Genomic DNA, 27,655 nt, shown 5'->3' on the forward strand with positions numbered 1-27,655 from the left:
TCAATCTTGAAGACAGATGGATTTTTGGATGACAAAACAGGCCAGGAACCTTCCTCCTGGAAGGAAACCAGCTGCCCACACAACGAGAAGGAGCAGCCTGGGAGATGTGGAGAGGCTTCTGGTGATGTAAGTCCTGTTACCCTCCACTCTGACTGAGCTGGAGTTTTCTCTCTGCACCTGCCCTGTCTCAGCATGGGAGGATTTCACCTCAAACTGAGGAGGCTCTTAAGTGCTCTTTGACAAAACAAGTGGGAGGTTTTAAGAAATGCAAGGCTCCCTCACAAATTCTAGCTAAATGCTGCACTGCCAGTTCAGCTGGGAGCATTGAAAAGCCCAGGCTGTACTTCCTATACAAAAACCACCCCTTACATTTCAACGAACAGCCCCTCCTGCTGTAATGTATGTGTTGTATTTTAGTCACATCACTTAAATGTGTCTGCAAGTTCAGCCCAGTTGTGACAAGACTTCACACTGCTCTATTTGAGTCTTGGCCAGTGAAGAAACTGAAGCCACAGCAGGACAGGTCATGCTCAGTGTCTGATTTTCCCATGGGCAGCTGAGTGGTTCTACACATTCAAAGGTCTGGTCAAAGGCACCTGCATGCAATAGCAACAGCACCAGTCTCCTTGTGCTCCACATGCACAGGACCTGACTGACTGCTAGTGAGGGAGGCAAACAGGCAGCCCATGAAACCCATGAAGCATGTAGGCACAAGTTGATCCCATGTAACTTTGTTGCGTTGGAAAATAAGTAGGATTACTTAAGATTCCCTTTACGGTCTAGCATAGGGATGGTGGATGTAAGGCAGACTTGCTCTGCTCATGCTGATTCCTTCCACAGCTTTGTCAGGGTGGGATGGATCCAGTTCCTCTTCCTCAGACAACTTTCATTAGCCCATTTGTCCCACAGAACATGCTACAACTCTGAAGTAGCACAGTATATCTCTTTCTTCTCTTGCCCTGTACAAACAATCCTTTACAACTCAAGTCGCTTACAGTTATTGAAATACATCATTCCTCTTGCTGGAAAACAAAGGGAACTCAGCATGAGACAACTCATGTGTCCATTCTAGTTTTGCTGGATACTGACACAAAAACGCAGTTACTAAGAGCAGAAGTTCTAGGGCCACATTTTCAAATAAGAGCTTCTCAGCAAAGCAGCCTGTGCATGTTCAAAGCAGTTGTACCCACTCTTAAGTGTGGATTTGATTATGTCAGTGGGAGTTCTGGCTGTCATCTGTTGAAATAATCCTTGACCAAATCCCAGACTGCAATTGGGCTCATCCATAGCTTTATGTACACCACATACTTCTTGTCTGAAACAAATGCTGCTTTGAAAAATCACTGCCAGACTTGGACAAGGAATCCTCTGCCACAGAAGGGCACTGTCTGCAGAGCTGCCACTATCCCAGACAATTGGAAAGTGGTGGTTCTCCAGTTCAGTCCAGTTGTTGCTTCAACATATTGCATATGGAGGGTGTGCAGTTCTCCAGGAGGCAGAGGATGACTTAAGACTCACACACAGCCTTGCCATTGCTCCAGTGTGACACAACTGAGGCTTGAAAGAGGCAGGATTTAGCAGTAGTGTTTTTTCCTGCTCCACCACAGCACTGAAGAGCATGCAGCCACTGCTGTTTTTGTCTCCTGAGTCCCTCTACCTGCAAGGGCAGGCTAGACTTGCCCTCAGTGCTCACTTTGTATGCACCAAAAATCAATATTTCTTGATACTTTTAAGGAAGATTGGTAAAGCCCTAGACTGGGCGAAGTGCTTTAGAAGATTAAAACAAAGGACATGGCCCTGTGCCTCGGGGGAGCTTATGCTCTAAATTAAATGAACACAGGGCTGGAAGATTGATAAAGGAGTCATGCAGCAAGCAAATCATACATATCCTAATATTTGTAAGCAGGAGCTGGGGCAGAGCCAGGGAGGGAGCAGGGCCGTAAGTGGCTAATGGAGCAGAAGAGGAGGAAGATATGGGAGGAGGGCTCAGACATTTGCTGAGCAGGAAGAGACTCATTCCTGAGACTCTGGGGAGAGGAACAGTGTAATCCTGACAGCAGAGGAGATATGAAACGCCATCAAGAGGAGAATGAAGACAGCAGAGGATATCAAAAGACAGGGATGGCCCTTTGGGAGGAGTAAGGGCTGGAGCATATGAGGAGGGAGATTGTGAACACTTCTCCCATCAGCTGATCACAGTTACTGAACTCCGTACCTCGCTTCCCTCTTGTGCCCCCCATCAGGCATCCATGGCTGCCCCACACCAGCCAGCAGTGCGGTGGGAGGCTCCAAGTGTGAAGGCACATATGGGATTTAATATTTTGAGGCTAGGGAGAAGGAGAGCCCAGCTCTCCCATGTCGTCTGTGAGCCTGCACCCAGGGCTGAGATACAAAATACTACCCCATACTCTTCCTCAGGCAGTGTTTAACCCTAGGCGCAGTGCTGCTGGTATGCAGAAGGTCTGGGGACTGAGATCTTCTTGGGGCTTATGCACCTATGGCTTAGCCTCTCCTCTGGATTAAGAGAGCAGAGGTAGGAGGTGTTGGCCTAGATTCCCATGCTGGAAAGAGGCTTGTGTGCATGCTTGGGTCCGTGGGTGAGGGAATCTTGCAGTCCCAGAAGCTGTAGTGCGTAATGCCAAGTTAGACATGACCAGGGTTAGGCGGTTCCCCACAGTGTGGTATTACTGGCTTCTTTCTTGGATGTAGGCAACTAAATTGGCTGGATTTCCACCTTAAGTGACTTGTCCTGAGTTGCCTTGGATCTCTGTGGTAGATCTGAAATAATTTTTTCCATGGAAATACAGTTTTGCCCACTTACACCTTGCTCAACCACACTCCTTGACCTCTTGTCCCGTCCCCAGGGTCTAACCTGCAAGTAGCTGTAACCCAGACACAGAGGGCTGGACTGGCTCTGAGCTGGTGCCAGTGGCTGCCCTGGTAGAGCCCTACTTGAAGCCATGCCCGTGTCTGCAAACACATTTTTGTGACCACCCCAGCCCAGTGTCCCACTTGCCAAGTGAGATGCACCATATGTCCCTGCCAGCTCACCGTGCACTTGTGTGGCTTCTCTCCCGTGTGCCTTCGCATGTGCACCACCAACATATACTGAGCCTTGAAGGGCTTCTGCTCCCGTGTGCAGTCCTGCCAGCGGCAGACAAACTCCTTCTTCTCCCCGTGGATGTGATCGTTGTTGATGTGCTGGTAGGAGAGAAAGGAAAAGCAGGTCACTCCTGGAAGAGCTGATGCCAGCGAATGTCACACGGTGCTCCAAAAGCCAGATGTTCTCTCCCCAATGCTTGTCAAGCACTGTAGCACCTGGGTGCCAGGTGCACAGGTAACACCAGGGACACAGGACCCAGTACTGTGGTCTGGTGTGTCCTGCAGAGAAAGGTGTGTAGCACCCAGCACACTGCGTCCAAAGCAGCTAAAAATGGGAGGTTTGCAAAAGCAATGGGGACCCATGGTGCCGGGGAGAGGGAGTCCTCTCAGTGTGTCCCCAGCTACTTGATGCCACTCTTGAGGGGGATGACAGAATAATTTTTGTCTCTACTGAACCCTCCTGTGCTTCATTTACACACCTGAGACCCTTTTCTGGGGCACTGCTGGAGGATGGTGGACAGGAGGAGACAAGCCTCGGTTGGATTCAATAAACTTAAAGGTCTTTTCCAACCTAAACGATCCTATGTTTCTAAGCCCATATGCTGGCCCCATGACATCCACCTGCTGTCCAGTGCTGGTGGCTGGCAGGAAATGACAGCATCTGAGAGCTATGCACCAGGGAGAGCTCAATTACTGCTAATTACTCTGGCCCATGAAATTCTGTGCTGGAGTGTTGAAAAGCCAGACCCAGAATGGTGCCTTCGTCCACTCTGGTAGGAAGAAGTGGGTCGTTTTTTCCCAGTGCAGGGCAGATGAAGCCCTGCCGAAAATAAACAGAGCCAGAGGCCAGCCTGTCGGCAGCGCCGTTCCCGTGGCGTCCTTGTCTCTCTGAATGGGGTCTCATTGCCAAAAATAATGCCTGTCCTCGCTCCTGTGTTTTCAGACGACATTCACTGACAGGAAATCCTAAAATAAACCACTTGGGTTTGGGTTTTGGCTTTTTTTGTGCTGAGATTTTTTCCAGCCCCCGCCTTCATTCCCCTGGCCAAGGCCAGGCACACACGTTGCAGCTAGGGATGAGACTCTCTTGGGGCAGTGAGGCAGCATGAGGACACAAAAGTACATTAAAACAGATTTATCATCCTTCACTGTCCCAGCTGAATCCAGTCTCAGCGTTCTGTGTGCTGCGGTCCAGTCCTGGGGTCAGGGTCCTGCTGGGGTCCCAGTTCTACTGAGGGACAAGAGGAGGTGTGTGGGGCTCAGCTGGTCTCTTGGGCACCACACATATACACTGAGAGCCAAAGCTGCGTGCTGGGAGAGTCGAGAGAGGCTGGGTTTGGGAGAGGTTTCGTACGGGTTTGGAGTTCTACTGCCTACAGTTCTGGTTTTACAACATGGCATTGGTATGAGATTTTAGCCTCAGATGGTGGAAATCTGATGAACCTCCCCAGAGGCCCATGGACATGCTAAACCATGTCCAGACCAGACTGGGAAGATATGTCTCCAGGCTCTTGTTTGTGTGGGAGTCTAACTTGCAACCAAGATTACAAACAGCAATGCTGGAGTGTGGGAGTGCACAGGCTTGTCCATTTGGTCTTGTTTGAGCCAGAGGAAGAACATTTATGGAAGGGGAACTCTAGCCCTCATTCAGGACTATTCAATCCCGGTCTGGGCAACATCTGCTTCCCATCACATAGTGTAGGAGGAGTTGCACAGCTCACCCCACTTCAGCTACAGCTCCTTAGCCCCTACCTGGCTGAAGGGTTTGCTTGGGCTTCTCTCAAACTGAGTGTGACCTTTGAGGTTGGGAGCAGCAGTATGTTTGCAAAAATACGTCATCACTCCTGCTGCTCCCTGTTGATGTGCATTTTTCCCACAAGCACACCGTGTATGGGGAACAGACCCTGCTGGCCCAGGTACTTTGCTCTGCACACAAACTACAGTTTTTCCATGCATGGTGGGATGGCACCTCCTCAGAAGCCGGCCCACGACATCTGTATTTCATTTGCATGTGTATTTTGGGCATCCCAAAGCCACAACTCCATGTTGCTAGTAATCACAGTACAGAAGACTCAATTTTTGTAACCTTCCAAATTTAGGAAAATCTTGGGATATTTCATCAAATGTTTTTAATGTTTTTCTTTGGTTTGGTTTTTTTTTTTTTTTCTGGAAATAAATTGTGCTGAGCAGCCTGGTGCTCTGCACTTTGCTCTGGGCAGAGTTAGTTTTTCTTACATCTGAGAGGGAAACACACAAAAACTACTGAACAAATGTGAGCCCAGCCCATCTGACAGGCATGCTGTGGTTTAATCCCAGAAAAGCAACACCCCATGGCATGCAATGTGCAACCCATTAAGCACCTTATCACTTAATTGACCTTGAAAACTGTTTCCAAATCTGTCTGTACTCAAGGACCTGATGCACTGAACCTTCTGGCTTCTGGCAGAGGCAGGCAGGCACTAGCCTTAGATGGAAGAAGAGCATGGGCCCAAAATTTTAATTCAGAGTGTGGTCCCTCTGGACAATGTTTGTGTGCAGAACTTGGGCAAATGGTGCCTGATGCCTATTTGAGGGCATCTAAACATATCTGAAATGAAGGTATATAAAAAATGGAGAGAGCAGACACAAGCCCTCGGGAAGGCAGCCACATGGGTGGCCCCTGGCAAGCTGGGAGCCCAGTTGAATAAGGCAGCAAAAGGCTGAAGGAAAATGAGAAGGCAGCAGCTCCTGTTGCAAAATTTGTTTAATCCGTAACTCTGCTGCAAGCATCAGGGTTGCTGGGCTGGTGAATTCCCAGCAGATATGGGCTGGCTTCAAACAAATGGACTCACACCATAGAGCCAAAATAAGGACTGGGAGGGTGTTGGGCTGAGAGCAGGGATGGGGCTTAGACACAGATTGTGTCTGATTTCACAGGCACTTCTCAGAGTATGAGGGATTTGTTGATCCCAGAAGCCAAAGGAAACCAAACGGTGGATACCCAAGATGAAGCAAAGCATACAAAAGGTTCTTGGAATTAATTAGAACTGAAAATCTGATTAATGACTTAGTTTGGGGATCCTTCAGAGAGCAGTTTTGACACTGGTTTGGGAACATCACTGTGATTATGGAAGCCGTGTTTCCCAAGCCTTAGAAAATCAACCCACTTTCTGTATTTCAGACACTGGAGCATGTCTCCAAACTCTGAAGGTGCTCTGTTTCTGTGGGAGGGATGAGCTGAGCAGGTCAACAGCCTCTAAGTGATATGGCTCCACAGCTCATTAACAGCAGCATAAAAGGCTTTCCCAGCCTGGACTAGGACTGAGGACAGCATGGACGATCCCTGACCCATAGCTGGTGTAGCTCTGTGGGAAGGCTGAGTGAATATGGCCAGTGAAGAGGGAAGGGCTCAGCCCCCTTCCCCATTTTGTGATCAGGTCCTCTGCACTGAGCCTTCTGTCATTGGGCCAGGCACAAGGGAGACTGGAAGTGCAGCCTCAGCAGCTGAGAAGGGAGCAATATCATATAATCTATGAGAGGCTTCCTTCAGCTGAACTCCTCCGGGAGCAGCGACCTGCTTTGGCAGTGTTTACACACCGTATCTCTGATTTGCACCTTTAGTAGCTCCCAGGGTGAGCTCTGGCTGTACAGCAGCTAGTGATAAAAAATGAGGACAAGTGCACAGAAACCCAAATTTATCGCTGGGGTTTCCTCCCAACCATTACTCACATGGACGAGCTGCTCCTGAGTGTCATATTCCTTTGTGCACCCTTCCCAGTGACAGTTAGTCTCATAAATAACCTCAGGCTCCTGTTTACATTCATCCTTATCAAGATCTTCTTTCAGGTCTGTCAGATGCTCCTGCAACACATAACGGTGCATTGTATAAGGTGAACTTCTTTCATCTGAATTCCTTCATCACTCATAGATTACAGGGCAAGTATCAACTGATCACAAAACCATGCTCGTTGTGGCTACATAACATTCATGATTACTGTGAAATAAAGAGCTACAGAGTTTTGGCAGAAGTGGGTCAGAGTTGACTACAAGACACGAGGCACCCCAAAGCCACTGTTGTTGCAGTGCCTGGATTCAGCCAGGTTGTGGGCAGTCCCAGGAAAGGCTGGAGAAAGGAAAAACCTGGCTTCTGACCTTTGGTTGTGTTCTCTACTGGAGCAAAACAACTGATCTGGGCAGAGTGGAGAAACATGAGCATGAAGAAACCACAGAGCAGTCAGAGCCCAGAGCCCAGACTCATCTGACATGGGCTGGGCAGGGGGCTCCTGTTTTCTGCATCTCTCAGTAGATGAGAAAATGATACCTAACCCTTACCCAAAGATTCATGCCTGCAGGATGCTCCACAGGGACAAAGTGATGAGCTCTCAAAGCACTTCTCTGAGAAGGGAATTTGGAAAGCTTCAGCAAGACCCAGTGAAGAGCAGGTTGCAGGACAAAGCTCCTGGGACTCTGGACTCATAAATTAGTTACTTTAATGCTGGGTACACTGTGAGCTCTCTCCTTGACTTCTCTGTCTAGCCAGCTCCTCAGTGCTAAATGAAGCACAGAAGATTTTTGTTATGGCTGCTATGAGGATGGGCAACTACACAACAGTAACAGACAACATAATCAGTACAACTCCAAGTAAGGACAATTGTCAGCTCTGCATGCATCAGACACCTGCACTACAGACAAGGCCATCAGCAGCCAGTATTGGCTTGGGAATTTAGCAAGACAAAACCCTGCAGGTTTTGACCCCCTTCATGCCCTTTCCTCCCAGTTACTACTGCTGCGTAGGACAAAGCAGGCAGCAGCATCTGGGGTGACTGACCACAGCAGACACTGTTCCTCATGATCTGGTGCTCCAGTTGGACCCATATGTGTGTAGACACAAACCCAAACTGTCCCTGGCCTGCCCAAACAGACCTATCTGACTGCCATCTCCTTCCCCACCAACACTTTTCCAATGCCTACTGGGGAGCTGCAATGATTAACGACTTAACAGCATTATATGGCTTGGAAAGCGAGACATGCTGTACCAAAGTTCCACAATTTTCATTAACTAGCTCATGACATACATGCCAGCAGTGACTTTTCAATTCAAAAGTTTAGATATGGGCAGAAAGAGATTTGTTTTAATTAGCTTTTAATTAAAAAAAAAAAAAAAGATATTGCAAGGTGGCTCTTGGGACAGGAAACTGTAGTAATTTACAGAAAGACTTCTGGAGATTCAAACTATACCAGAGCCCAGAGCAACAGTCTGAGAAAGTTCAAACAGCAACTTCTTTTTCCTGCAATTCCTATTTGGTTGAGCTGTAAACATTATTATTTTTGGAATGTTTGTCTCCATACAAAGTGCGGTCCCCAGACAACTGTCATTTTCTACTAAAAATCTTTTTTTGCCAAAAATTTTATACCTTCTGCTGGAAAAATGGAATTGTAACAATTTAATTTGTTAAAAAGGATTGACTTGTTTCATTTCTAGCTAGTTCAATGCTAGTCTGAATCTGTACTGGAGCCCTTGTGGCACTGTAGAAGTTCAGTAACTCAGGTCCCTCATGCCTGGTACTTCACTGTGTCCCACAAATCTTGTCTGATTGCATTTTTTACAGCACAAACCATCATGGGAGATACTGGCTGGCCAAGGATTGCGAACACCCAAACCACAACTCACATGAGGTGTTCCAAATGCAGCATTTCCAAAACAAAACATACACACTTTTGGGGATGGATGAACTTCATAGTCAGCAAAAAATGGATCAGTCAATTACTAACTGACTGCAACACAACTTTTCAGCACAGTCTCCTGCAGAAAAAGCATTTCTAAATTTAATTAATTCCTCTTGCTTAGACCAAAGGAGACACCCACTACATTCAGTTTTTTAACCTGTTCTCCTTGCCAAGAATGGGCTGTCTCTTACATGGTACCTTCTAGTAATTTCCCAGTCAATACTGAAATGCTGCAAGATGTGGAACCTACACTTCCTTTAGGGAATTACTTCACATACCCCCTCACTAGGAACTATTAGATGATCAGCATGCATTTTCCTACTCCTAATTTCACCTTGCTATTCTAATCAAATCTCATTGCACTGCTTTAGACAACTCCCCCGCTCCATTCAGTGCTAATTTCAGTGTTTTTAAGACCCAGTGGATGAAACCCTGGAGGAGGGCTACAGGAGTGAGCCAGGCTGGTGCTATCCAAGTGCTCCCAAACTGGGTGCACACGGCTTCGCATGGAGCAGCACATGGAGGATGGCAGCCATTGAGCAAGCAGCTGTCTGTCCCACAGCTCCTCTGCTACACATACTTTGAGAAAGTAAGTGATAGCTTTCAAATATTTTTTCATTTGCTGCAAGAAATAAACACACTACCCTATTAGCCCAGGCGGTGGCCAGATTGGTTTTTCAGGGCATGTGATTTTGCAGCAGTGTGTAGATGCACTCCTAAACTCAAAGCTCCAGAGAGGTGCCTCTTTGCCCTAATCGTGCTGACTACAGCATGTTTATCTTTCCCTGATATGCTATCTTCATCAATTTTACCAGCCCCCTGATGACTGCACACGTTGCTGTCCCCATGCATCATGCTGAGACCTGCTCCTGAACCAGGGCAGAAGGAGAAATTTGTCATCAACTCTTCCATTCACTTGACAATAACACGGCCTAATATTTCATGAAAATGAAGTGCCCAGAGCACTCCTGATAGTTTACAGTTGTGATAAAGGACGGTCAGATGGATACTGTCAGCCATTAAACAGTTTGCAATCACAGAGCTCCAGAAAGAAAGCAAAGGCCTCTGGGCCCTTCTTGGTGTCAAATGTTGTGTCACCAGCGTAAAGGATGTTTCTAGGAGCAATTCCTTGTTGAATCAAGAAGTTGTCCTTTTTTTGCAAGCTTTCTACCTACATGCAAGCTTCCCTCATAATCTATGTTTGCTCTGAGACGTTTATACTGCTTGCTTTGCAGCACAGAAAACTCAGACATCATTTTTATGTTATTACACTTGATATATTTGCTCTCTCCTTTTTTTCCTATCCAAGCACAGCAACAGCAAGCAGAGTCCCAAGTACCCACAGAATGCTTCACTCAGTCACTGCAGCTCTGCCGTGTACCTTCCTGGGCTTTGTGCTCCAAGATACACCCACCTGCCTGGCAGATTTTGCTGCCTTGCTCCCACCTGCAGCAAAAGATGCCAAGAGGATCGTTCCCGAAGATGAGACCCAGCAGCTCGCCACCTCAACCCCACAACATGGCTCACAGCAGGGAGGTTACCTGTGTGTTTGGGGACACTGGGAGCAAGCCCTCAACTTCAGTCTTGACTTTGCTGCGTTTGTTAATTACTGGATTGACGGTGCTGCTCACGGCCGACTCACTGCTCTGCTTGCTCTAGGAAAGAAAACCAGGCAAGAAATGGCACCGAGGTTTGGGGATGACAGACAGTGGCCCACTTCCTCATTAAAAATTAACTTAAAAATCAGTCATGGTTGAGCTTCAGGAGTGGCAGGGGAGAGCAGGGTTGGCCTGGGGTTCATATGAAAACCAACCCATGTGGGTTTGTGCAAGGCAGAAGGGATGGGAGAGAGGGAAGAAGAATCAAGGGCAGCCCCTGCTTCTGCAGGCTCACCAGTGAGCTTGGCCTCGCCACTGCTGCTCTGTTCCAGAGCAATACAGTCCATGGCATAGCCATCAAAGCCTTACACACCCCCCACCCAAGCCACAGTTTTATTTCTCAATGTGACGAAATGATTTGTTGAGAAAAGGAATTCCTGGGGGGAGCAAGGGGGCTCTAGTTATATGTGAGGGCTCTGGCGTGCTGAGTCCATGAAAGACTATATGTGTAATTTGCTAAGCTCTTAAAAAAAAAGAACAACTTCAGGAGAAAAAACATCCCATTGTATGTGCATAAAATTGGAACATTAACATTTTAAATACTCTTGCTAATTGCTCAAGATTGGTCCTGCAAATTATTAAACAGAGGCAGAACTCCTGCCAGCCACATAATTTTGGTAGCCAGTTTGTAAGGAGAAAACAAAACCAATCAATCAAACAACCTGCAATAACAAACAGAGTTTGCAGTGCAGCAGCCATGAGAAACCCTAAAACAATAAACCAGTCTTAAAAGTTCAGTATGATACAACTAAAACAACAATTTGAAATGGGTGTGACATATGGTGAAATAAGTCTTTGGGGAGAAAAGCAATGCAATTTAGACTTCGAAGGAATGTAAATGGAAAAGAAAAATGATTAAGAATATGCTAGGCATATTCATTAACCCAGTGCACGTGGAGGGCTTGTGCACACATGTACGCGCTTGTGTGCTCACAGATATTTGTAAGACGTACTTAAAGTGTGGGATCTCATTCCTGGTTTTCAAAATCTGGCCCCCAGTTTTGCAAAATTTAGCAGTAAAAATCAACAGCAGGGACACACTGAGAGAAAACCTACCGAAAAAGAAGGAACTGTAAGTAAAATGTGAAGAGGTCCTACATAGGATGCACTTACATGCTAAAAATTAAGACCATCGTCATGGTTCACATGAGTACAAAAAAGGAAAGAGGGATTGGTGAAGGTACTGAAGAAGCTTGGTTCATAGGTGCTTGTTTTGCAAAACACTACAGCAACTGATTTCCCTCAATTTCAACAGGACATAATGTGTTCAAGGAGATTTCCTGCCTGGGATGAACCTTGCATATCATGTTCAATACTTTGATGGATGAAGGCCTTTGGTTTCTGCATGGGTAGGTGCAAAGAAGGGAGATGGGCACAAAATTTGTCTGTGACTAATTCAGAAACACTTGCCAGGAAAAAGAAAAAGCAACATAAGGGGATAGCACGAGTAAAAAGAGAATTGTTAAAACTCCCACAGCCACCATGAAGGGAAGCCTACATCCCATGGAGAATGTGCCTCCATTTCCACATGTGCCATGCAGGATGGCTGTCCCTACCTGGCTGGAGTCAGAGATGCAGTTGCTGTTGCTGCTGCTCTGTGCCGGTGATGGGTTCATGGAGATGACTGCCATGTGCTGCCGCGGGGGGAAGGTTGGGGATGGCTGGATCAGGGGAGGAGTGTGTCCGAAGGCTGAGCTCAGGCCTCTTTGCTGGGTCAGGATCTGCTGGTACGTCACGGGGTTTAGCGGGTGGGGGAAGCTGAATGCCGGACTGCAGCAACAGGAGAAAGAGAAATGATAAGGAGTTATTTTAAACAATATTTATCAAATTAGCTAGTGACTGATTCAACTATGGTGTCTTGGAGACTCCAGGAGCCAGGCTGCAATGCCCAGCTACACGCCTTCAATGCCAGGTTAAACCTGACTGCCTGCTTTACTGCAAAGTCACGGTTTGTCTTGCACATGCTTCAGCAAACTTGTGAATCATTTTCACCCGAGCATTAGACTGATTGTAATTTCTTTGCTTCCTATGTAAAAAAACCAACAAAAGCCCTCGGCAGGGAGTGCAGAAGAGGATGGGACTTGGGCGCATCTGGCTTTGCAGCCCCTAAGGCTCCTGGGTTTTCCCAGGCAGACTTCTTCTGCAGACTTGCAGCTTTGGGGTTATGCTAACCTGGATATGAAAAAAAAGCATCACCTGGCTCACCTGGCACAGATTACAGCAGGGATGAATAAGTATCCATTAAACATAATCCAAAACTATGCAATTTACTCTGCATTCAGGTGAGGGGAGTGCTGGCTCAGGGGACCGCTAAAGCATGTCACCCTTCCTATGTAGGTCACTGGTTCATCTCCAATCTAGGTCAGCAGTGACCAGGAACACCACTCGCCCCTGGCTGCTTGGGCAATAACTGGGGCAACAGGTCTGAGACAAGATGCAGCACTGGAGAGCAGTAAAAACAAAGCTCTTCTTTTGGAAAAAAGGGGCTCACTCCCAGGGGCAAGTTCACTGGGCAGAGATAGAGAAGCACAGGAGATGCTCTGTGGTAACTCTAGACATGTGATGCACGAACCATAGACATTCAGCCCAAAAACTGATTATTTGCCACCTTCAAGAAGTGGCTGTCCTGAACCTTTACCCTCATGGTATTTTCTCTCACACCACTAAAACTGCCCAGGGTCTGAGTTCTCAGAGAATGGGGCCATAATTAGAAACACGCTTAATTACCAATTTTGCTTTTGGAGAGATTATTTCATTCCTGCCCCTAAGACGCTGTTAAAATAATAACAAAAAAGTCTTTTCATGCCAAAGTTCTGGCAGTTATGCTGTTATATATGTAACTCATTTTACAGATCCTGACATTTAGGATATATTTTTAGAACACTGAGAAGGGTTTCAAATTCTTTATTATTAGTTGATTATTCTCTTGGAGGCCAGAAGTTGATCATTAGGTCAGTCCCCAGATACTGATTTGTTAAAAACACCAGACATTACTCTTAATATCTGAGTATAAGTTAAGATGCTACAGGTATGTGTAGCTAATGATGACAGGTAAAAAGACTATAAAAAATATGATTACCAGATAAGAAGTTGCAATGTGTTCAAGTCAGCCTTATGTTCGATTTTACAGTCAGTTTCTAAATTATGCTACTGGATAAAGTAACTTACATAATTAATGTTACACTTATTAATAACAACATCTCTGTTTTCCCCCACAAGTTTTAAGCATGCATAATCTTTATAACCCTTGCTTTGCAACATCAGTGTTAATTAGATCTAACATTTTTAACAGTTAAGTAATAAAAAGAATAATAACATTGTGAAACTTGGGTGAAGCAATCACAGTAGGAATTGACAAGAGTCAGCTGCCTAATGTAAGTGCTTTTTAATTAAGATTTGAACAAAACTTGACTCAAGGGCTTAGATTTGGTTTAAATACACTTTTAGAATTAGGCTCTTCTATCCACCCAGGCAACATTTTTTCTAAGAATGTGGGCCAATAATTTGGAGAATACTTTGGGGCAATCTCTTAAATCGAAGTGTTTCTTAACCAGTCCAACTGCTCACAATGAACATTTTTTAAGATAAATTTATTATCTGTTTCTGCTTGTGGGAAGGCATGATCATACTGTAATTACTGGAAATGTGGTAGCCAATAACCCCAATCCAGCCAAAAAAACCCCACCCCATATGCCACGAAATACCCTTCCACATGCAAAACCAGATGGGGGCTTTGAATTACTACACTACACAGCCCTGATGCACAAAAGCAGAGGTTGCGAGGAAGGGAAGGTCTCCCTTGCTGGAGGATCATCCTTTCTCTCGTGGGGATGGTTCCTCAGCTGAATGGAACTGATCCCAGAGCTTTACCTGATCGTCCCGGCAGATAAATGGCCGTAGGAGCCACTCGCTGCTGAACTGCTTCTGGAGTTGTTGATATATGCCACAAGAGAGTTTGGGGAGGTCCTAATCATTGTCTGGAGATCAATGCTGGCATCAGAGAGCGGGGAGATAGACAGGGCTCGTTTCCGGCTTAATCTTGGAGTCACCCGTGGGCTCGAAAACCGGGACACTGCAGGAAAGAGAGATTTTGTCAGACAAGACCAGTGGGCTGCTCCCTTCCTGCAGACGGGCTGGAAGTCCTGAGAACTGCTGCACTCATGACTGCTGTGGGATGTTCAGGACCCAGGAGCAGCGCAGGGACCAACTGCCCTTTGATGGGAGTTTTCCTCTCTTCTGGGTGCTGAATGACAGGGGTCAGGCAGCACCATGAGCGCCTGCTTGCTTTGCTGTCCTCAGGGGTACAGAATCCTGTCCATCACCCCCTTTCATAGGCACTAAATTAACTTAAAATTAAAAGAGAGAAAGCCCTGCAAGGTTTCCATGAGCGCAGCCGTGCCCGTTGACTCGGTGTCAGGAGCAGCAGGCCAGGGGAGCTGCACATCCAAGCTGGGGAGACCATTGCAAATGGTGAGTGTGTGCCTGCACGCGGGGGGAACGGAAACCAAATGAGCATGAGCACAATGCTGACCATCCAATTAATGAAGGAGGCGAGGCTCCAGAAACTCTGAAAGTAAATTAAGAGTTTTAAGGAAAGCAATTTGGCAGCTCAGGCACAAAGTTCAAGCTCTCCCCCTCCGAGGGGACCTGCCAGTGCCTGGACCCTATTAGCAATTGTCAATCATTCAGGCATGAAGTAATTTCCAACCCTGCCAGGCCCATTTATGGATCTGCAATACATGACGGGTTACTACTGTACAAGTTTGGCATCCCTTGGTGTTTCGGCACTGCTAACTGGAATGACTGACTTCATCCAAAGGAAACTCTGCCCAGGCCTGACCCACCTGCAGATCTCTGGGGTGGCACAGACAGGAGTTGCAGATGGGCCATATCACAACCTTCCCCAGTACCATCGTACCAGATCGAAACTCTGCCTGGAATGACTCATCCCTCCAAAGCAAGCAGTTGTTTGGATTGTGAATTTAAAAAAAAAAAAATTCTAAGGGTAAAATATAGCACTTGGCAATGGGTCCTGATTGGTAATCCCTGCCATCCACCCAGGGGTGCAGGAGGGCTCAGCTGCTCCAGCTCCTTCCCTTGATGAGCACAGCAATGTATCACCACCTGACTTTTCCAGTGGTGGTCTCCCTAGAAAGCGTACTATGAGTATATCCTATTACACACCGTGAATAAAACACTAGACTACCCAGACAGGAAATATGAGCTATTTCCCTCTAGCTAGTTGAAGGCACTGATTTTGGTTGAACACCACCAGGTACAAACCTTGCACTTTGTAAGAGCATGAACTTTCCGTCCTGATGACAGTGCTGGTATGTGAAAGGGTGAATGGGATGTAGAAGGAGGTGAAATATATTCTGCCGGTGTGATCAAACAATTCCTTGATTTGCGTTGGCTCACAGAAGTCTGTGTCAACATTTCCCTGAGACCAGTGGCTGAGCTGCAGTCTCCACATGACTCGCCTGTGCACCAAAGTGGCTCTGTCACTACCATGCCTGGGTGCTGTGTAATCAATGGGGTTTAGTATCACCATCCTCTTAGTCCCCATAATGACCCTCATTGCACAAGATAAATGACTTGCCCAACGTCCCACTGGAAATCCAAGGCTAAGTCGGTACTTGAACCAAGCACTCCTCTGACTTTTGTCCTACACCTAAGAAGCTTCAAGATGCAATGCCTTTATTGCAATACTGACAATATTGGGAATTTCTCCTAAAAATCAGATTGTTGCATGTATGTTGAACACATTCTTATAATATTTTGTATAATTACATTGTGCAGCCTCACGGGGCAGAAAGACACTAGAAAAGATCAAAGATCAGGCAGCAAACAGAAAGCGCAGCAGTCTACAAAAACCACCTCATGGGTGTTAAAGCTGTCCCATGATTTCGAGGGACTGGGCTCAAACTTCCCTAGTGCTTGCAGCTGGAAGACTCTAGCCCTGAGTGGCACTTCCCTGGAAGCTGGAAAAGATGCAGCCACTTTGGAGAGGCACTGCGGACAAAACCAAACTGAGCAAATGAACTTCCCTCAGCAAAGGTTGGCCTGAAGGGCTGAAATGGAGAATTGCCAAACTTCACATCTGGTTCCTGAAATCTGAGCCCTGCCAGAGCCCTGGATGAAACAACATGAAGATTGCTTGCGTTCAGATCATAATGGTCCTCTGGCCGTAAGGAACCTGCACCACAACCTGGAAAGGCCTGGGTGCTGTTCCCAGTCGTTCCCAGCCACACCTCCTTGAGCAAGTTGCTGCTTCTTTCTGTGTCCCTATTTCCCAGTGTCATCTATTTAGATGAGCTCCTTTAGACAGGGCTTGTATTTTATTCTGTACGTACTGCACCAAGTGCAATGGGGCCCCATCTCAGATGAGTTGTCAGTGTTTCTGTCCTACAAATAATATGTGTCATTCCAGATATAGATACTGTTTCCTGCATTTGCATTCCCACAGTCTCCTCCTTCTCTAACAGAAGGAAGCAGGCCAGATTTGACAGTCATATTTATCTCTGTTACTCCCACATCTCAAGGGAGATCTGTTTATTAATGTGCCACTTCCCTTGATAAATTACTAAATAGAAAGAAAAGCCTTGTACTCATTTCTCGCTGTTCCTTCACATGATTTATGCCCACAATGCTGGATCAGCCATTGGTTTCCATTAATTTTCAGAGGGAAGAAGACCTGATGTCCAACAGAAACCTGGGTTTTAGCAGTGCAGACGACGTGGGCACCCCTCCCTGCTGCACACAGGTATGTAGTTTTTTCCCCATGTAAAACTCTGCGGGAAGCTGTCAGATTTTCAAGCTCGCCTGGGAATTCTCCAGCCCAAAACCAGTAATATGCATTGCGTTAGTGTCCAGTCTAATTTAGATCCTGCAGGTACTGTGGGCTATCTGAAATGTTTGATAGCAGATCCAATAGGCTGGGCTCATGCTTTACACAAAAGTCTCTTAGGTCTTGCGGGCTTCCACAGAAAGCTGTGACCTAAAATCATGCTATGGATGAACAATTCCTCTCTTCTTAATGACAGCCTGCCCAAGGTGCCTGGGAAGAGAATCATCTGGGAAACGGAAAAGGAGTTTAAGCATGTGAAGAAATGCTCACTAGTGCATTTAGGAAGAGAGAACCTTTTCAAAATTATTATTCAAAAGCAGATTAACAACACTGGGATTGTTCTAAATAATAAAGTTTGCCTGACCTGAATCTCCTGATCTGAGGACATGGAGTACAAATGTTAAATGGTACCAGGCAGCAGCACTGGTCAGCATTTGTGTAGCTGTACATAGCAAGGTGTTCAGCACAGGCTGACTGACAGCCACTGAGCCACATAAGCAAAGTCCTCTGCTGCCTGAAGTTCAGTGTTGTTCCAAAAGAAAAACCTCAAACAACTGCTTTAGAAGGGTCTGTGCCCAGAGAGGTAGCTAAAGGTGGGATCCATTTTTCAGACACACAGATGGAAAGCTTTGGGAACATTTATCACTAACAGTCCTCTCTCCCCTCCCCTTTCAAAATTGCTGACTTCTCAGAATGAACAGGGCTAGTTAAAAGAATTTTTTGATGTTTGGAAAACATGCTGGGGCAAGTTCCCAAACTGTCAGAGTAGCCCCCTTCAACACTCCTATACAGAAAAAAAAATTGGCATTTTTTCTGTTGTTCTGAAAGTTGTTATGTTCAGAAACCTAAAATCATCATAGGTTAACATGAATTTGAAACAGTCACACATTGAAATAAATGTAGGAAATTATTTCAAAATTCATTCCAGTCCTCTATCAGTACTTCAGTTTTTAAAATTAATTTCTCTGTGCCTCTCTACCTCAGATGGAAATCTTTCTTACCTTCAGGTTTTTTTCCCTTGAATCCTACTGAGATATGGAAAAACTTCTTTTTTGTCACCCAGGCCCACAAAGAAATGATAGGCCAAAGCCCATGCAGCAAAACAAGAAAAAAGATAACTTCATGAGACCTCTGTATTGCTGCCTCCTCTGGTGTTAGATAGTGTCTCCAGCCAAGTACCTTTTACAGCATCTTCAAGGTAGGTGGTGGCTGCTCTGTATCTGCTACTTCTACGTTCTGTCTTGAAAAAACATCTATTAAAGTCAGCAGATGCTTTCCATGGACTTTGGAATGTGGAATAACTATGAGTTTAAAAGCTGACCTAGAGACTTGCTTATTTGAGGTATGTCATCTTTACTTTCAAACTAACTCTTTCGCACTTTGAAAACAGAATGTTGGCGCGCACCCGTTTTTATGCACATACTAACATCTTGGGTTTTATTTCTTAGGTGTATATTAAAAAACTTAGCTCTAAATGTGAAAATCCGACTTCCTTTTTATTTTTTTTCAAAAGCTAAAGATACCTGCTTAGAAATAAAACTGTTTAAGATTTCAAGCAACAAAAATATCCTTTGGCCTGGAGTAAGACACAGGAACTTTTAAGCCAAAAGACTGTCCCCTTCTCTCTCCCAAATCAGGAGGAGAAGTGAACTGGTGAATGGAAGGGTACAGCACAGGCTGAGCCCAAAGCTTTGGGCATTGGTGGCAGCATTGTGGATGGCAGCTCATGAAGGACAATAAAAAACTTACCATAAGCCTTTGACCCTGGTGCCTCTCCTTACAAAAAGTCAATTCCAGATACATTTTAGAGTGTTTTAACTGTTGTGCATGGGCTTTTCCTTACCATTTCACACATAGACCCCGATACAGTGACTGTCACGGGCTCTGGTCTACATGCTAGAGAATAAATATAACTCACATATTTTAGGAAATCTTTCAAAACTGCCTGGAGTAACTTTTCAGTAGAAAAGTTCCTGACTTTACAGTGGCACTATCTTTTCAGGGTAAATGTAAATGCCACAGTTCACAACCAAAAGCCATTTCTCTCCTGGGATGTGTGTGTTTAAACATCTAATTTCTAAACTAGCAAGAATTCAAGGCTGAATTTTCGAGTGACATTGGCAGTGTCTGCCAAATGTCCCAGCCCAGTCCAGCTGGGAGGAAAGTCCAGATTTCTTTGCTAGAAGGCAAGAGTATCCTTGGCACTTTCCTGTGGTGCCTGTGAATTATCACATCCACAAGTTGCTCAGAAACTGGGATACTCCTCCCAAATTTAGATTAATCCACAGGTCAGTGATGACCAAATGGTCAGCTCTTACACATGGCAGCTTGTGGACTGACTCCTGTGCCGGATCCCAGTGCCCAAAGGCAGGATGAGACCTCAACTCACCTGGGATGTGGGAGCAGAGGTTCCTGCTCCGACCACTTCTGTGGCCGTGGGCCAGACGGATTTTACAAGAGATGTTTTTTTCTGGAGGGAGAAGTCAGACCTTATGTCACACTAGAAACAGTGGCAGCAAAGCCTCCTGAAAGGAAACGCCAGGCACTCAGTGGGAGCTCCTTCGAGGCTCCTTCAGGGTAAGGAAATCTTCAGGGTAAGGAAACTCTTTACAGACAAACATGTTGCTGTGATCTCGACTGTACAGGGTCACCAGGGGAATCTGCTCCCTAACAGACGAGTCTGTAAGGCACATGGGCTGCAGATGGCTCGCACCCTGCCTGCCCTCCTCCCGCCTCACTGAACCCAGCCAGAGCCACTGCTTCCCCTGCATCTCCTGGCCAAGCCCCAGGATAAATACAGTGTTATCAAAATGGTCCCTCTTCCTCACCATTCACCAAGAAAACTCCATCCAAAGTGTACAGAAATATCCCCCCCCATCCCACTCCCATCATCAAATTAAATCCAAGGGCCCCATAAAAACACAGGATAGTCCCTTAATCGATAAGCAGCAATAAACTACAAACATTCTTATTGTAACCAGTTCCTTATTCCCCTCTCTCCTTCTGCAGAGGCAACACACCTCTTTTTTAGACTGCAGCAGATGCTGGACATTTGTTCTGGCACCAGACATTGTCCTGGGACCCTTCTTTCTTCCCTCCCCAGGCCGGTCAACTTTGCAGTTCAAGGAATACTAATGCTTCCCTCAAATCCTCACTGAAAGACAAGGCTGCATTCTTCTACTCCCAATCCACAAGGTAACTGTTTAGTCGACCCAACTTGCATATGTAAATTGAATTCTTTAGAAACCAGAGTGCAGCAGGATTCCAGACACAGCACTTAAGGGGTGCTCTGGGACTTCTTCTCTCTTCTGCACATATTTTTCTGGGGAGAAAAACAGCACTGCTGGCTAGAAATGGGTGGGAAATTGTTTCCCGCTTTCTGAACCTTTTCTGAGATTTCAGCAAGTTTCCATTCTATGCTGGGACAAAGAAAGCAACAAAAAAATAAGTCTTTGAGAGTTTTTAAGGAAGCGACTACAGAGCACGCCGTCTACCCAGAGTAGCCAACAGCGGGCTTGTTTTGGAAGTCATCTGTGACCCAACACATCCAGCCTGCAAACCCAGGGCTGCTGGTCCTTCCAGCCCCAGGGGAAGCACTTCCTATCTAGGTCACCATGAGGCTCAGCTCTCTGCTTTTGTCCTGTGTAGCTGCTCCACATGAACCTGCTGGAGAGAGTCCTGAGCTCACCTCTCCCGGCCACGTGCCTGCCGACTGCAGTCACCACCAGGCTGCACTGCCAGCCCTGCTCCTTACCCTGCTGGCTATTAAATCATTTCCTTCAAGCAGAAAGGCTCCAACAACACTGACTGAAAGAGGCTGGTGAAGCTGAATCACTGTTTGATTTGGGGAAATAAAGTCCTGCTTAATGACTTGCCCACATCCCAGGCAACTGTGCCAGCTGTTGGCCTGCTGGCTATGCTGGGCTGAACAAAGCCTTTTGCCAGTTAAACTGCTGATTGTGAATCAAGACATTTGTGACTACCTAGCATCAGGCAGCAAAAACCAGGGCAGGGATTCCCCCTCTAGCTCCAGAACTGAACAAAATGACAGCACTGCAGGGTCATCCCTGCTGTTGGTAACTGTTGCACAAACATGTCTATACAGCCTTCCGGACATGAGGGACTACCCTGGACCTAACTTCCACTCAAGATGCTTTTTCCCCATTCCCTGACTCAGCACGGTCAACCAATCACAGTCTCAATGCTTGCTCAAAGTGATGGATTTAAAGATGATCTTTAATTTTCACCCTGGCCATAAGAATCTTATTCCAAAGATCTGGATCTTGTTCCTAAAGCTACCACTATTCCACTCACTGATTTCTTTTCTCTTTGTGATGGAATGGCTTTGCTTTGTACAGCACTTTTAGATCTGCTGATGTACGGGCTATAACAGCAGCAGCACTGAGTCAGTATGGATACACTCCTCCTGAGAGAAAATGGCTTCTCCTGAAGGGCTGAGAGTAGTCACAGGAACCCCTATGCCTAGGGGGAAAAAAACAGCTGGAAGTACTAAACATGCTTAGAAAGCTGTAGCCATCTCCAGGGTCATTGTGTTCCCCACCAGTCTTTCCTGCCCCAGGGATGCTCTTGCGCAACCACTCCATCACCTGGAATAATCCACCGTGTAGCACTACTTCCAAAAAAGAAATGCAAAAGATTGTTTTGATCTGGTGACTAGAACCTGTAAATACTATCAAATGTACCCCGTCAGCAACGCCATGACATTGGAAAGTGATTAATTTTTGATTTGAAAGTGTAGGCTTTCCAGAAAATGGGATTAAGCCTGGATTCAAACTCCATTCCTGGATTTCAAGTCCCTGTTTGGATGAGGAAATGGAACAGGAGAACTAACTGAAGGGTTGTTTAGTCTCCACTGGAACTGGCCTGAACACCCCAGCAGTCTGGTACGTAGAACTTAAATGTGGTCTACTTCAGTGATTTAACTACTTCTAGCTGCACACTGAAAACCCAGTAGAGATGCAGCTCTGGGCAGCCCAGCAGCCAGCTTAGTCACCATGTGAACATTCAGCAGCCCTGGCACAGGGTTGGTACCAACAAGCTCCAGCTTATCCTATTATTTTTCCTGACCTTAGACACATGATGGAATGAAAAACACTGACAAAAACCATGAAGACACAGAGAAATTCTCCAAGAAATGCAATTACAGGAGCCAGAAAGGCCCAGGTATGTGTCTGTGGAAGAGCTACCATTCCCAGTGTCCATGGCTCCCATGGACCAGCCTGCAGATGTCTGGAAGTGACGTGATACTGAATAGGCCACAATTAATATATGCTTATCTCCTGCTTTTTCTTCTGCAGGTGCCAGTGTTATCACAGATGAATGATGGTGCTGCATGTGGTTTAACAAGAGCCACCTGCATTTTTAGCAAACTAGTTCTTGTAAAGTTTCTATGTTCCTGGGCTCCCGGGGAAGAAAAGGGCTCTCTGAATGACAGATGCAGTGAGATGGTGACTCACTGGGGGTTTATGCATGCTACTGATATTCTTGTCTCAGAAAAACACCATAAGAGGATGCTTTATTAAATTATCTGTTCAACTATTTACTTAGGCCCTGCTGATTTAAATTTTTGAAATAACTTTCTAAAAAGAGAAGGAGACACTGGCTCTTCATCCAGCATTTCAGAGCCATCCATTTTACTCTCTGCCTTAATAATGTACAATTCTGTCTTTTCTCCGGGTGATGGATAAATGCAGGCACGTGGACCAGAGACTGGTACTGGACTGGTGCTCCTTTACACATTCTTAAAAAGTAGTGTCTCATGTCACATTCTCGTAATATTTGAAAGTTTCCATCTCATGCAGAACATGCGAAGGCCCAGAAAAGGCTTTCCAGTTAATCACCAACAAAGCTTTTCCAAAAGATCATAATAAATGCTTGGTGAGCCCTGGCTCTGCAGTGAATCATGGTTATGAGCTTGGCTGCATGAAACCGAGACCTTTGATACATGATTCACTGTAGAGTTGTTTTCAGGAGAAGGCAAGCAGTATGAGAGTCTTCTGCCAAGGGGAGTATTTCAGTACCTCAGAAAAGATTGATCTTCAGCAAACCAGAGGATGAGCATCTTGGTGTGCTGGGAGCCAGCCTGTACCACCATGAAAACAGTTGTGTTTGCCTCCCTCACTGGTTGTTTATCTGGCACTTCAGTGAGGCACTGCTGGTCAGAGATGGACTAATAAGGAGGCAAGGAGGAAGGAGTCTTATTCATGAGCCCGAGGAGAACTTGGCAGGGCTCGTTTGCACCCATCTGCTATAACCACAGACATTAACCCTTGGGAGGGAAGACAGAGCAGTCTTACTGACCAGCTGCTTTGTAACAGAGAAGCCTGAGATATATTTTGAGTGTTAGAGGGCAGGATGGTACCAAGGAGCATGTGCTCTCTCTTTCAAACTGGGATCCACATTCCAAATTAATCTAGGAATTGTCAGCATAAAATGTTCAGGTAAAGCTTCCACAGCAGCTGCAGATGAGAAACTGTTTTTCCATTAGAAATATCTGTAAACTCCCATCACTGAACAGCCAGAACAGCTTTTATCATTCTAAGCCAGTCGCTTTATGAAGCAGCAAGACCACAAAGTCTTTCATCTTAAAAGCTCAACAACAGAAACTTTGAAGCGGTAATGAAATGATGCAGATCTCCACTCCAAAAATTATAATGGTCCACAGGCAAATCCAAAGACATCCCAGGAAACAGACGCCGAATCTGAAAGTTGAGCTGAGACTTCGCCTTCTTGCAGCAGAAATAATCCCCAAACTGCCCTCTGTAATATCTGACAACCCCAGTTCTTGCAAAATGTAGCATGAAATGAAAGGAAAGACATTTCTAACAGCTCTAAAAGCATTCAGACCTCATATATGCTTCCAGATAGTCTCTTCCCAGGGCAGCAGTCAGGCCACAGGGGTGACTCAGCACTGCAGTGCCTAACATGATTCTGTTTCTTCTTCATTTAGCCAGGAGCAAGAGCTTTCTGAGTTTGTAACACCCACTGCTATCACAAATACCACATTCCTGCTTTTTTGTATTTCCTTGCACAAAGTACTATTATATTCTTTCCAGCGTGTCTCCCTGTTCAGATATTTTCTCTCCTTGTAGACCTGAGAGGTCCCAACCAAGATGAGAAGTCCACTGTGCCTAGCATGGCTATGCATGGACATGGCCCGCCTTCACCCCAGACACCAAGCAGTCAAAACACAGAGTGGGATGGGGAGCTGTAGATGAAGCTTGTCCCCACGCATGCTCTGGTCCCCCATGGTCAGTGCAGCAGGACAGCAGCAATGCCCAGCTTGCTGGACCAGCCTATCTCCTACACATGCGACAGCCATGCCACAGCCATGCCATCCTCCCTAAGAGACCAGGATGTACATATTTTAAATTATGATTATTTTATATATATTTATGGAAGGAGGTGACCTTTTAAGCCAAAAATTATACTGCAGCACCCAAAGGTTACAGCAGGGCAGAGTGACCACATAAAGCAACCTTCAACTGGAGGGCAGTTCCATCCATCTACCCCAAAATTTCAGCCATGCCAGGAAGAACCCAAGCTGTTACTCACCATCAACGGGGCTGAAGTAATCGTGGAGGTGGGCTGTGCTGGCTGCTCCCCCACCCTGCATGAGGAGGTCCCCATAGGGGTTTGGGTGGCCAGCCATCAGCGTCATTTGGTGGTAGTAGTCAGCAGGGTTGGCTCCCGGTGGTGGTGGGGGCAGCCCGAAGAGGCCTCGTTCCTTCAGGTGCTCATGAGCCACTGTTGGAGCCGCAAGCGAGGAGAGAAACATGGGGAGAAGGTTCCCACCGCAGTGTTAGACCTCGGAGCTGACGTTGGTGGCCCCGTCTCCCCCCGCGCCCCCCGCCAGCCCCAGCCGCACGGCTCCGTGTAGGGCGCGTGTGACGTGTGCTTGGGCGTGCTTCTGCGGACAAAGGAGACCAGGCTGGGGCCTCTGCATTCCTCCATTTCCGCAAATTTATAAACAATCTCTCGCTCCCCCTTCTAATAATCTTCCAGTTTGGACGCAGCCAGCACCCCTGGGAGGGGGGAGAGGGCCCAGGCTGCCGACAGCAGTAACCCTGTCAGCATTAACATCCCTGCCTATTAGGAAGGAAAGACAAATGCAGCCCAGTTCCCGATAGCAGCGTGAGGAAATTAAAGCCAAGGTCTAATGCATAGAGCTAGGTTTAGTGTCTGGCAGCATAAAACCATTTTGGCTGCCAAAGCCAATTACACTCACTTTCTCCCAGCTGTAATTTTTCAAACCTGCCTCCCCACCCGCTTGCCCCATTAACTTATTTACCACCACCTTAAACAAGGAAAGAAAAAAAAAAGAGAGGAAAAGAAAAGCAACCCAAACCACAATGCCTTTCTTCTGCAGCAAACAATGAAACTGGTTTTGGAAGGAGAGGACAGGGCAGAACGCACCCATGCACCACCCATCAGACCTCTCTGTGGCGGGTGCCTGAGAATTTGGATGACCTTTTAGGGGAGGGAAGAAGACATATGCATGTCCCCATCACTATAGTGATGTTGTTTTAGTCATACAAGATAGTTTCATGTTGCCAGATACTAATCCAGGGGCCTTGTTGCTCTCTGGTGCCCTTTGCTTTGCAGCGTTGAAGGGCCGCTGGCCCCTGCAGCAGCTTAGGAGCCAAAGCATGCTGGGTTTGCTGGGCATGCAGAGACCAAGTCCCCAAAGCCCAGCTTCCCTGGGCACTGAGGAGCCACCTGCAACTGTGTAATGAAGCTCTTCTGAGGAAGTAAGGCATGACTTACACCTTGCCAAGTGGAAGCTGTGTCGTGCATTTTCCCCTTTCCCTATTGGATTTCTTTGTCCCCATCTCCCCAACGTGGGGTCTGATAGGGCTCAGAGAGCATGATCACCTCTGCCTGCACCCAGAGCCAGCTTCCCACACATCCTCACCTTCCCTGAAGACTGCTGTGGGGCAGCTCAGGAGTAAGGAGGAAGAAAGTATGGCCCCTTGCCTTCACTCAGGAGCCACCCTGACCCCAGACACAAAGCCAACAGGGGCTAACCCAGCTGGCATTGTCTCCCCTGCAACATCAGTCTCAGCCAGGTCAGGCAGCCAGAACAACTACGACCCTCTCTGGGGAAAGCTGGGCTCCCAGTAGAGACATAAGAACAGGGAAGCTCCTAAGAGAGAAAGAGAGTGCTGCAGAAAGGAACGTACTTTAAGCAAAATATTTATAATATGATCCAGCAGTAATAGCTATTCTCACGCTCTGCTTTCTCAGTGCGATGATGCAAAACAAATGTGTAGTTAAAGGGGAAAAAAGAAAACAAAAAGAGACAGCTCTCCCACTTCAGAGAGCAGCTGCGGAGCCTTTGCAGCTGTAAATCCCCGGGTTTTAGGGAATTTCAGTTCTGGTGAGCTACAAAATCGCTGCAGTACCAGTAGCACAGTGTCTTACCGTCGGCAGGACTGAGGCCCCTGGCAGCAGAGATGACGGAGAGCGTGGGGCTGCTGTGCACAGAGCGGAGGTAATGCTCCATGTGGGGTGCCACGTAGGGGTGTGGTGGGCTGAAGGGCGACTCGCCAGGCCCGGCGGGGTGCGGAGACAGGCGGATGAGGGAGATGTCGGAGATGACGGGGCTGCCGCTCAGAGGAGGAGGCCTGGGAAGGAAACAGACACGCTGTCACTTACAGCCACCCAGAGCAGGCAAAGCTGCTTGCCACCCTTCTCTGTCCTGCCCCACTACCTTCGTCCCCAAGAGAGGAGTTCAAGCATAGTGGGAAAACCCTCCCTTCTTGGCATATGCAGAGTCTGAAGTTCCCAAACTTCCCGTGGACACGAACCAATATTGCACTAAATATGTATTTGTGCAAGGTGGCTCACCCCAGCTGGGCTGTTGTGGAAAGGAGCATGAGCTGCTTTAGGCAGTGCCTGCACATAGAGCAGGCATGGAACACACCCTGTGCTAGAGATCCCACCCCACCTCCTTGCACAGGGAGGCTAGCCACACAAAGATATTTGAAGCAAACCTGGGGTTTGCAAACTCCTCACTGCCCCTGGATATCCAGATGTTTAGTGCTGCCACATGCAGAAAGCCCTGGACAGGGCAGTCTGTGCAAGGATGGAAATGCTGCAAGGAGAACTTATGCGATCTTGAGCTGTGCTTTGCTCAGCCCAGCACGCGTGGCTTGGCCCGTGCCGGCGCAGCAGCCCAACCTCCTGCATCCATCACGGCCAGCACAAACCTCCTTGACAGGCTGGTGGTATGGTTCAGAGGGCAAAAGTTCATGAGAGGTTTTACTGCATGCTTTCTGGGGGCCGCCTCTCTTAAATCCCTCAGATCTTCCTCAGCCCA

General features: G+C 46.8%; 1 protein-coding gene across 3 annotated transcripts in view; it reads right to left on the reverse strand.

The window, feature by feature from the left end:
• The window catches only part of GLI2 (GLI family zinc finger 2), a 190,617-nt gene that overhangs the window by 15,051 nt on the left and 147,911 nt on the right, over positions 1-27,655 (reverse strand). For all 3 annotated transcript variants that reach the window (XM_042041003.1, XM_042041004.1, XM_042041005.1), the window contains 7 exons: positions 26,758-26,960; positions 24,889-25,080; positions 14,337-14,538; positions 12,023-12,236; positions 10,350-10,463; positions 6,811-6,942; positions 3,052-3,201 (listed from right to left, as the gene is read on the reverse strand). In XM_042041003.1, coding sequence (XP_041896937.1) covers positions 3,052-3,201; positions 6,811-6,942; positions 10,350-10,463; positions 12,023-12,236; positions 14,337-14,538; positions 24,889-25,080; positions 26,758-26,960 — 1,207 coding nt within the window. The remainder of the gene's footprint in view (positions 1-3,051; positions 3,202-6,810; positions 6,943-10,349; positions 10,464-12,022; positions 12,237-14,336; positions 14,539-24,888; positions 25,081-26,757; positions 26,961-27,655) is intronic.

The sequence above is a fragment of the Corvus kubaryi genome, unplaced genomic scaffold (genome assembly GCF_017639235.1).
Source record: "Corvus kubaryi isolate FWS band 111438036 unplaced genomic scaffold, C.kubaryi_AGA036_p1.0 37396, whole genome shotgun sequence".
Taxonomy (NCBI): Eukaryota; Metazoa; Chordata; class Aves; order Passeriformes; family Corvidae; genus Corvus; species Corvus kubaryi.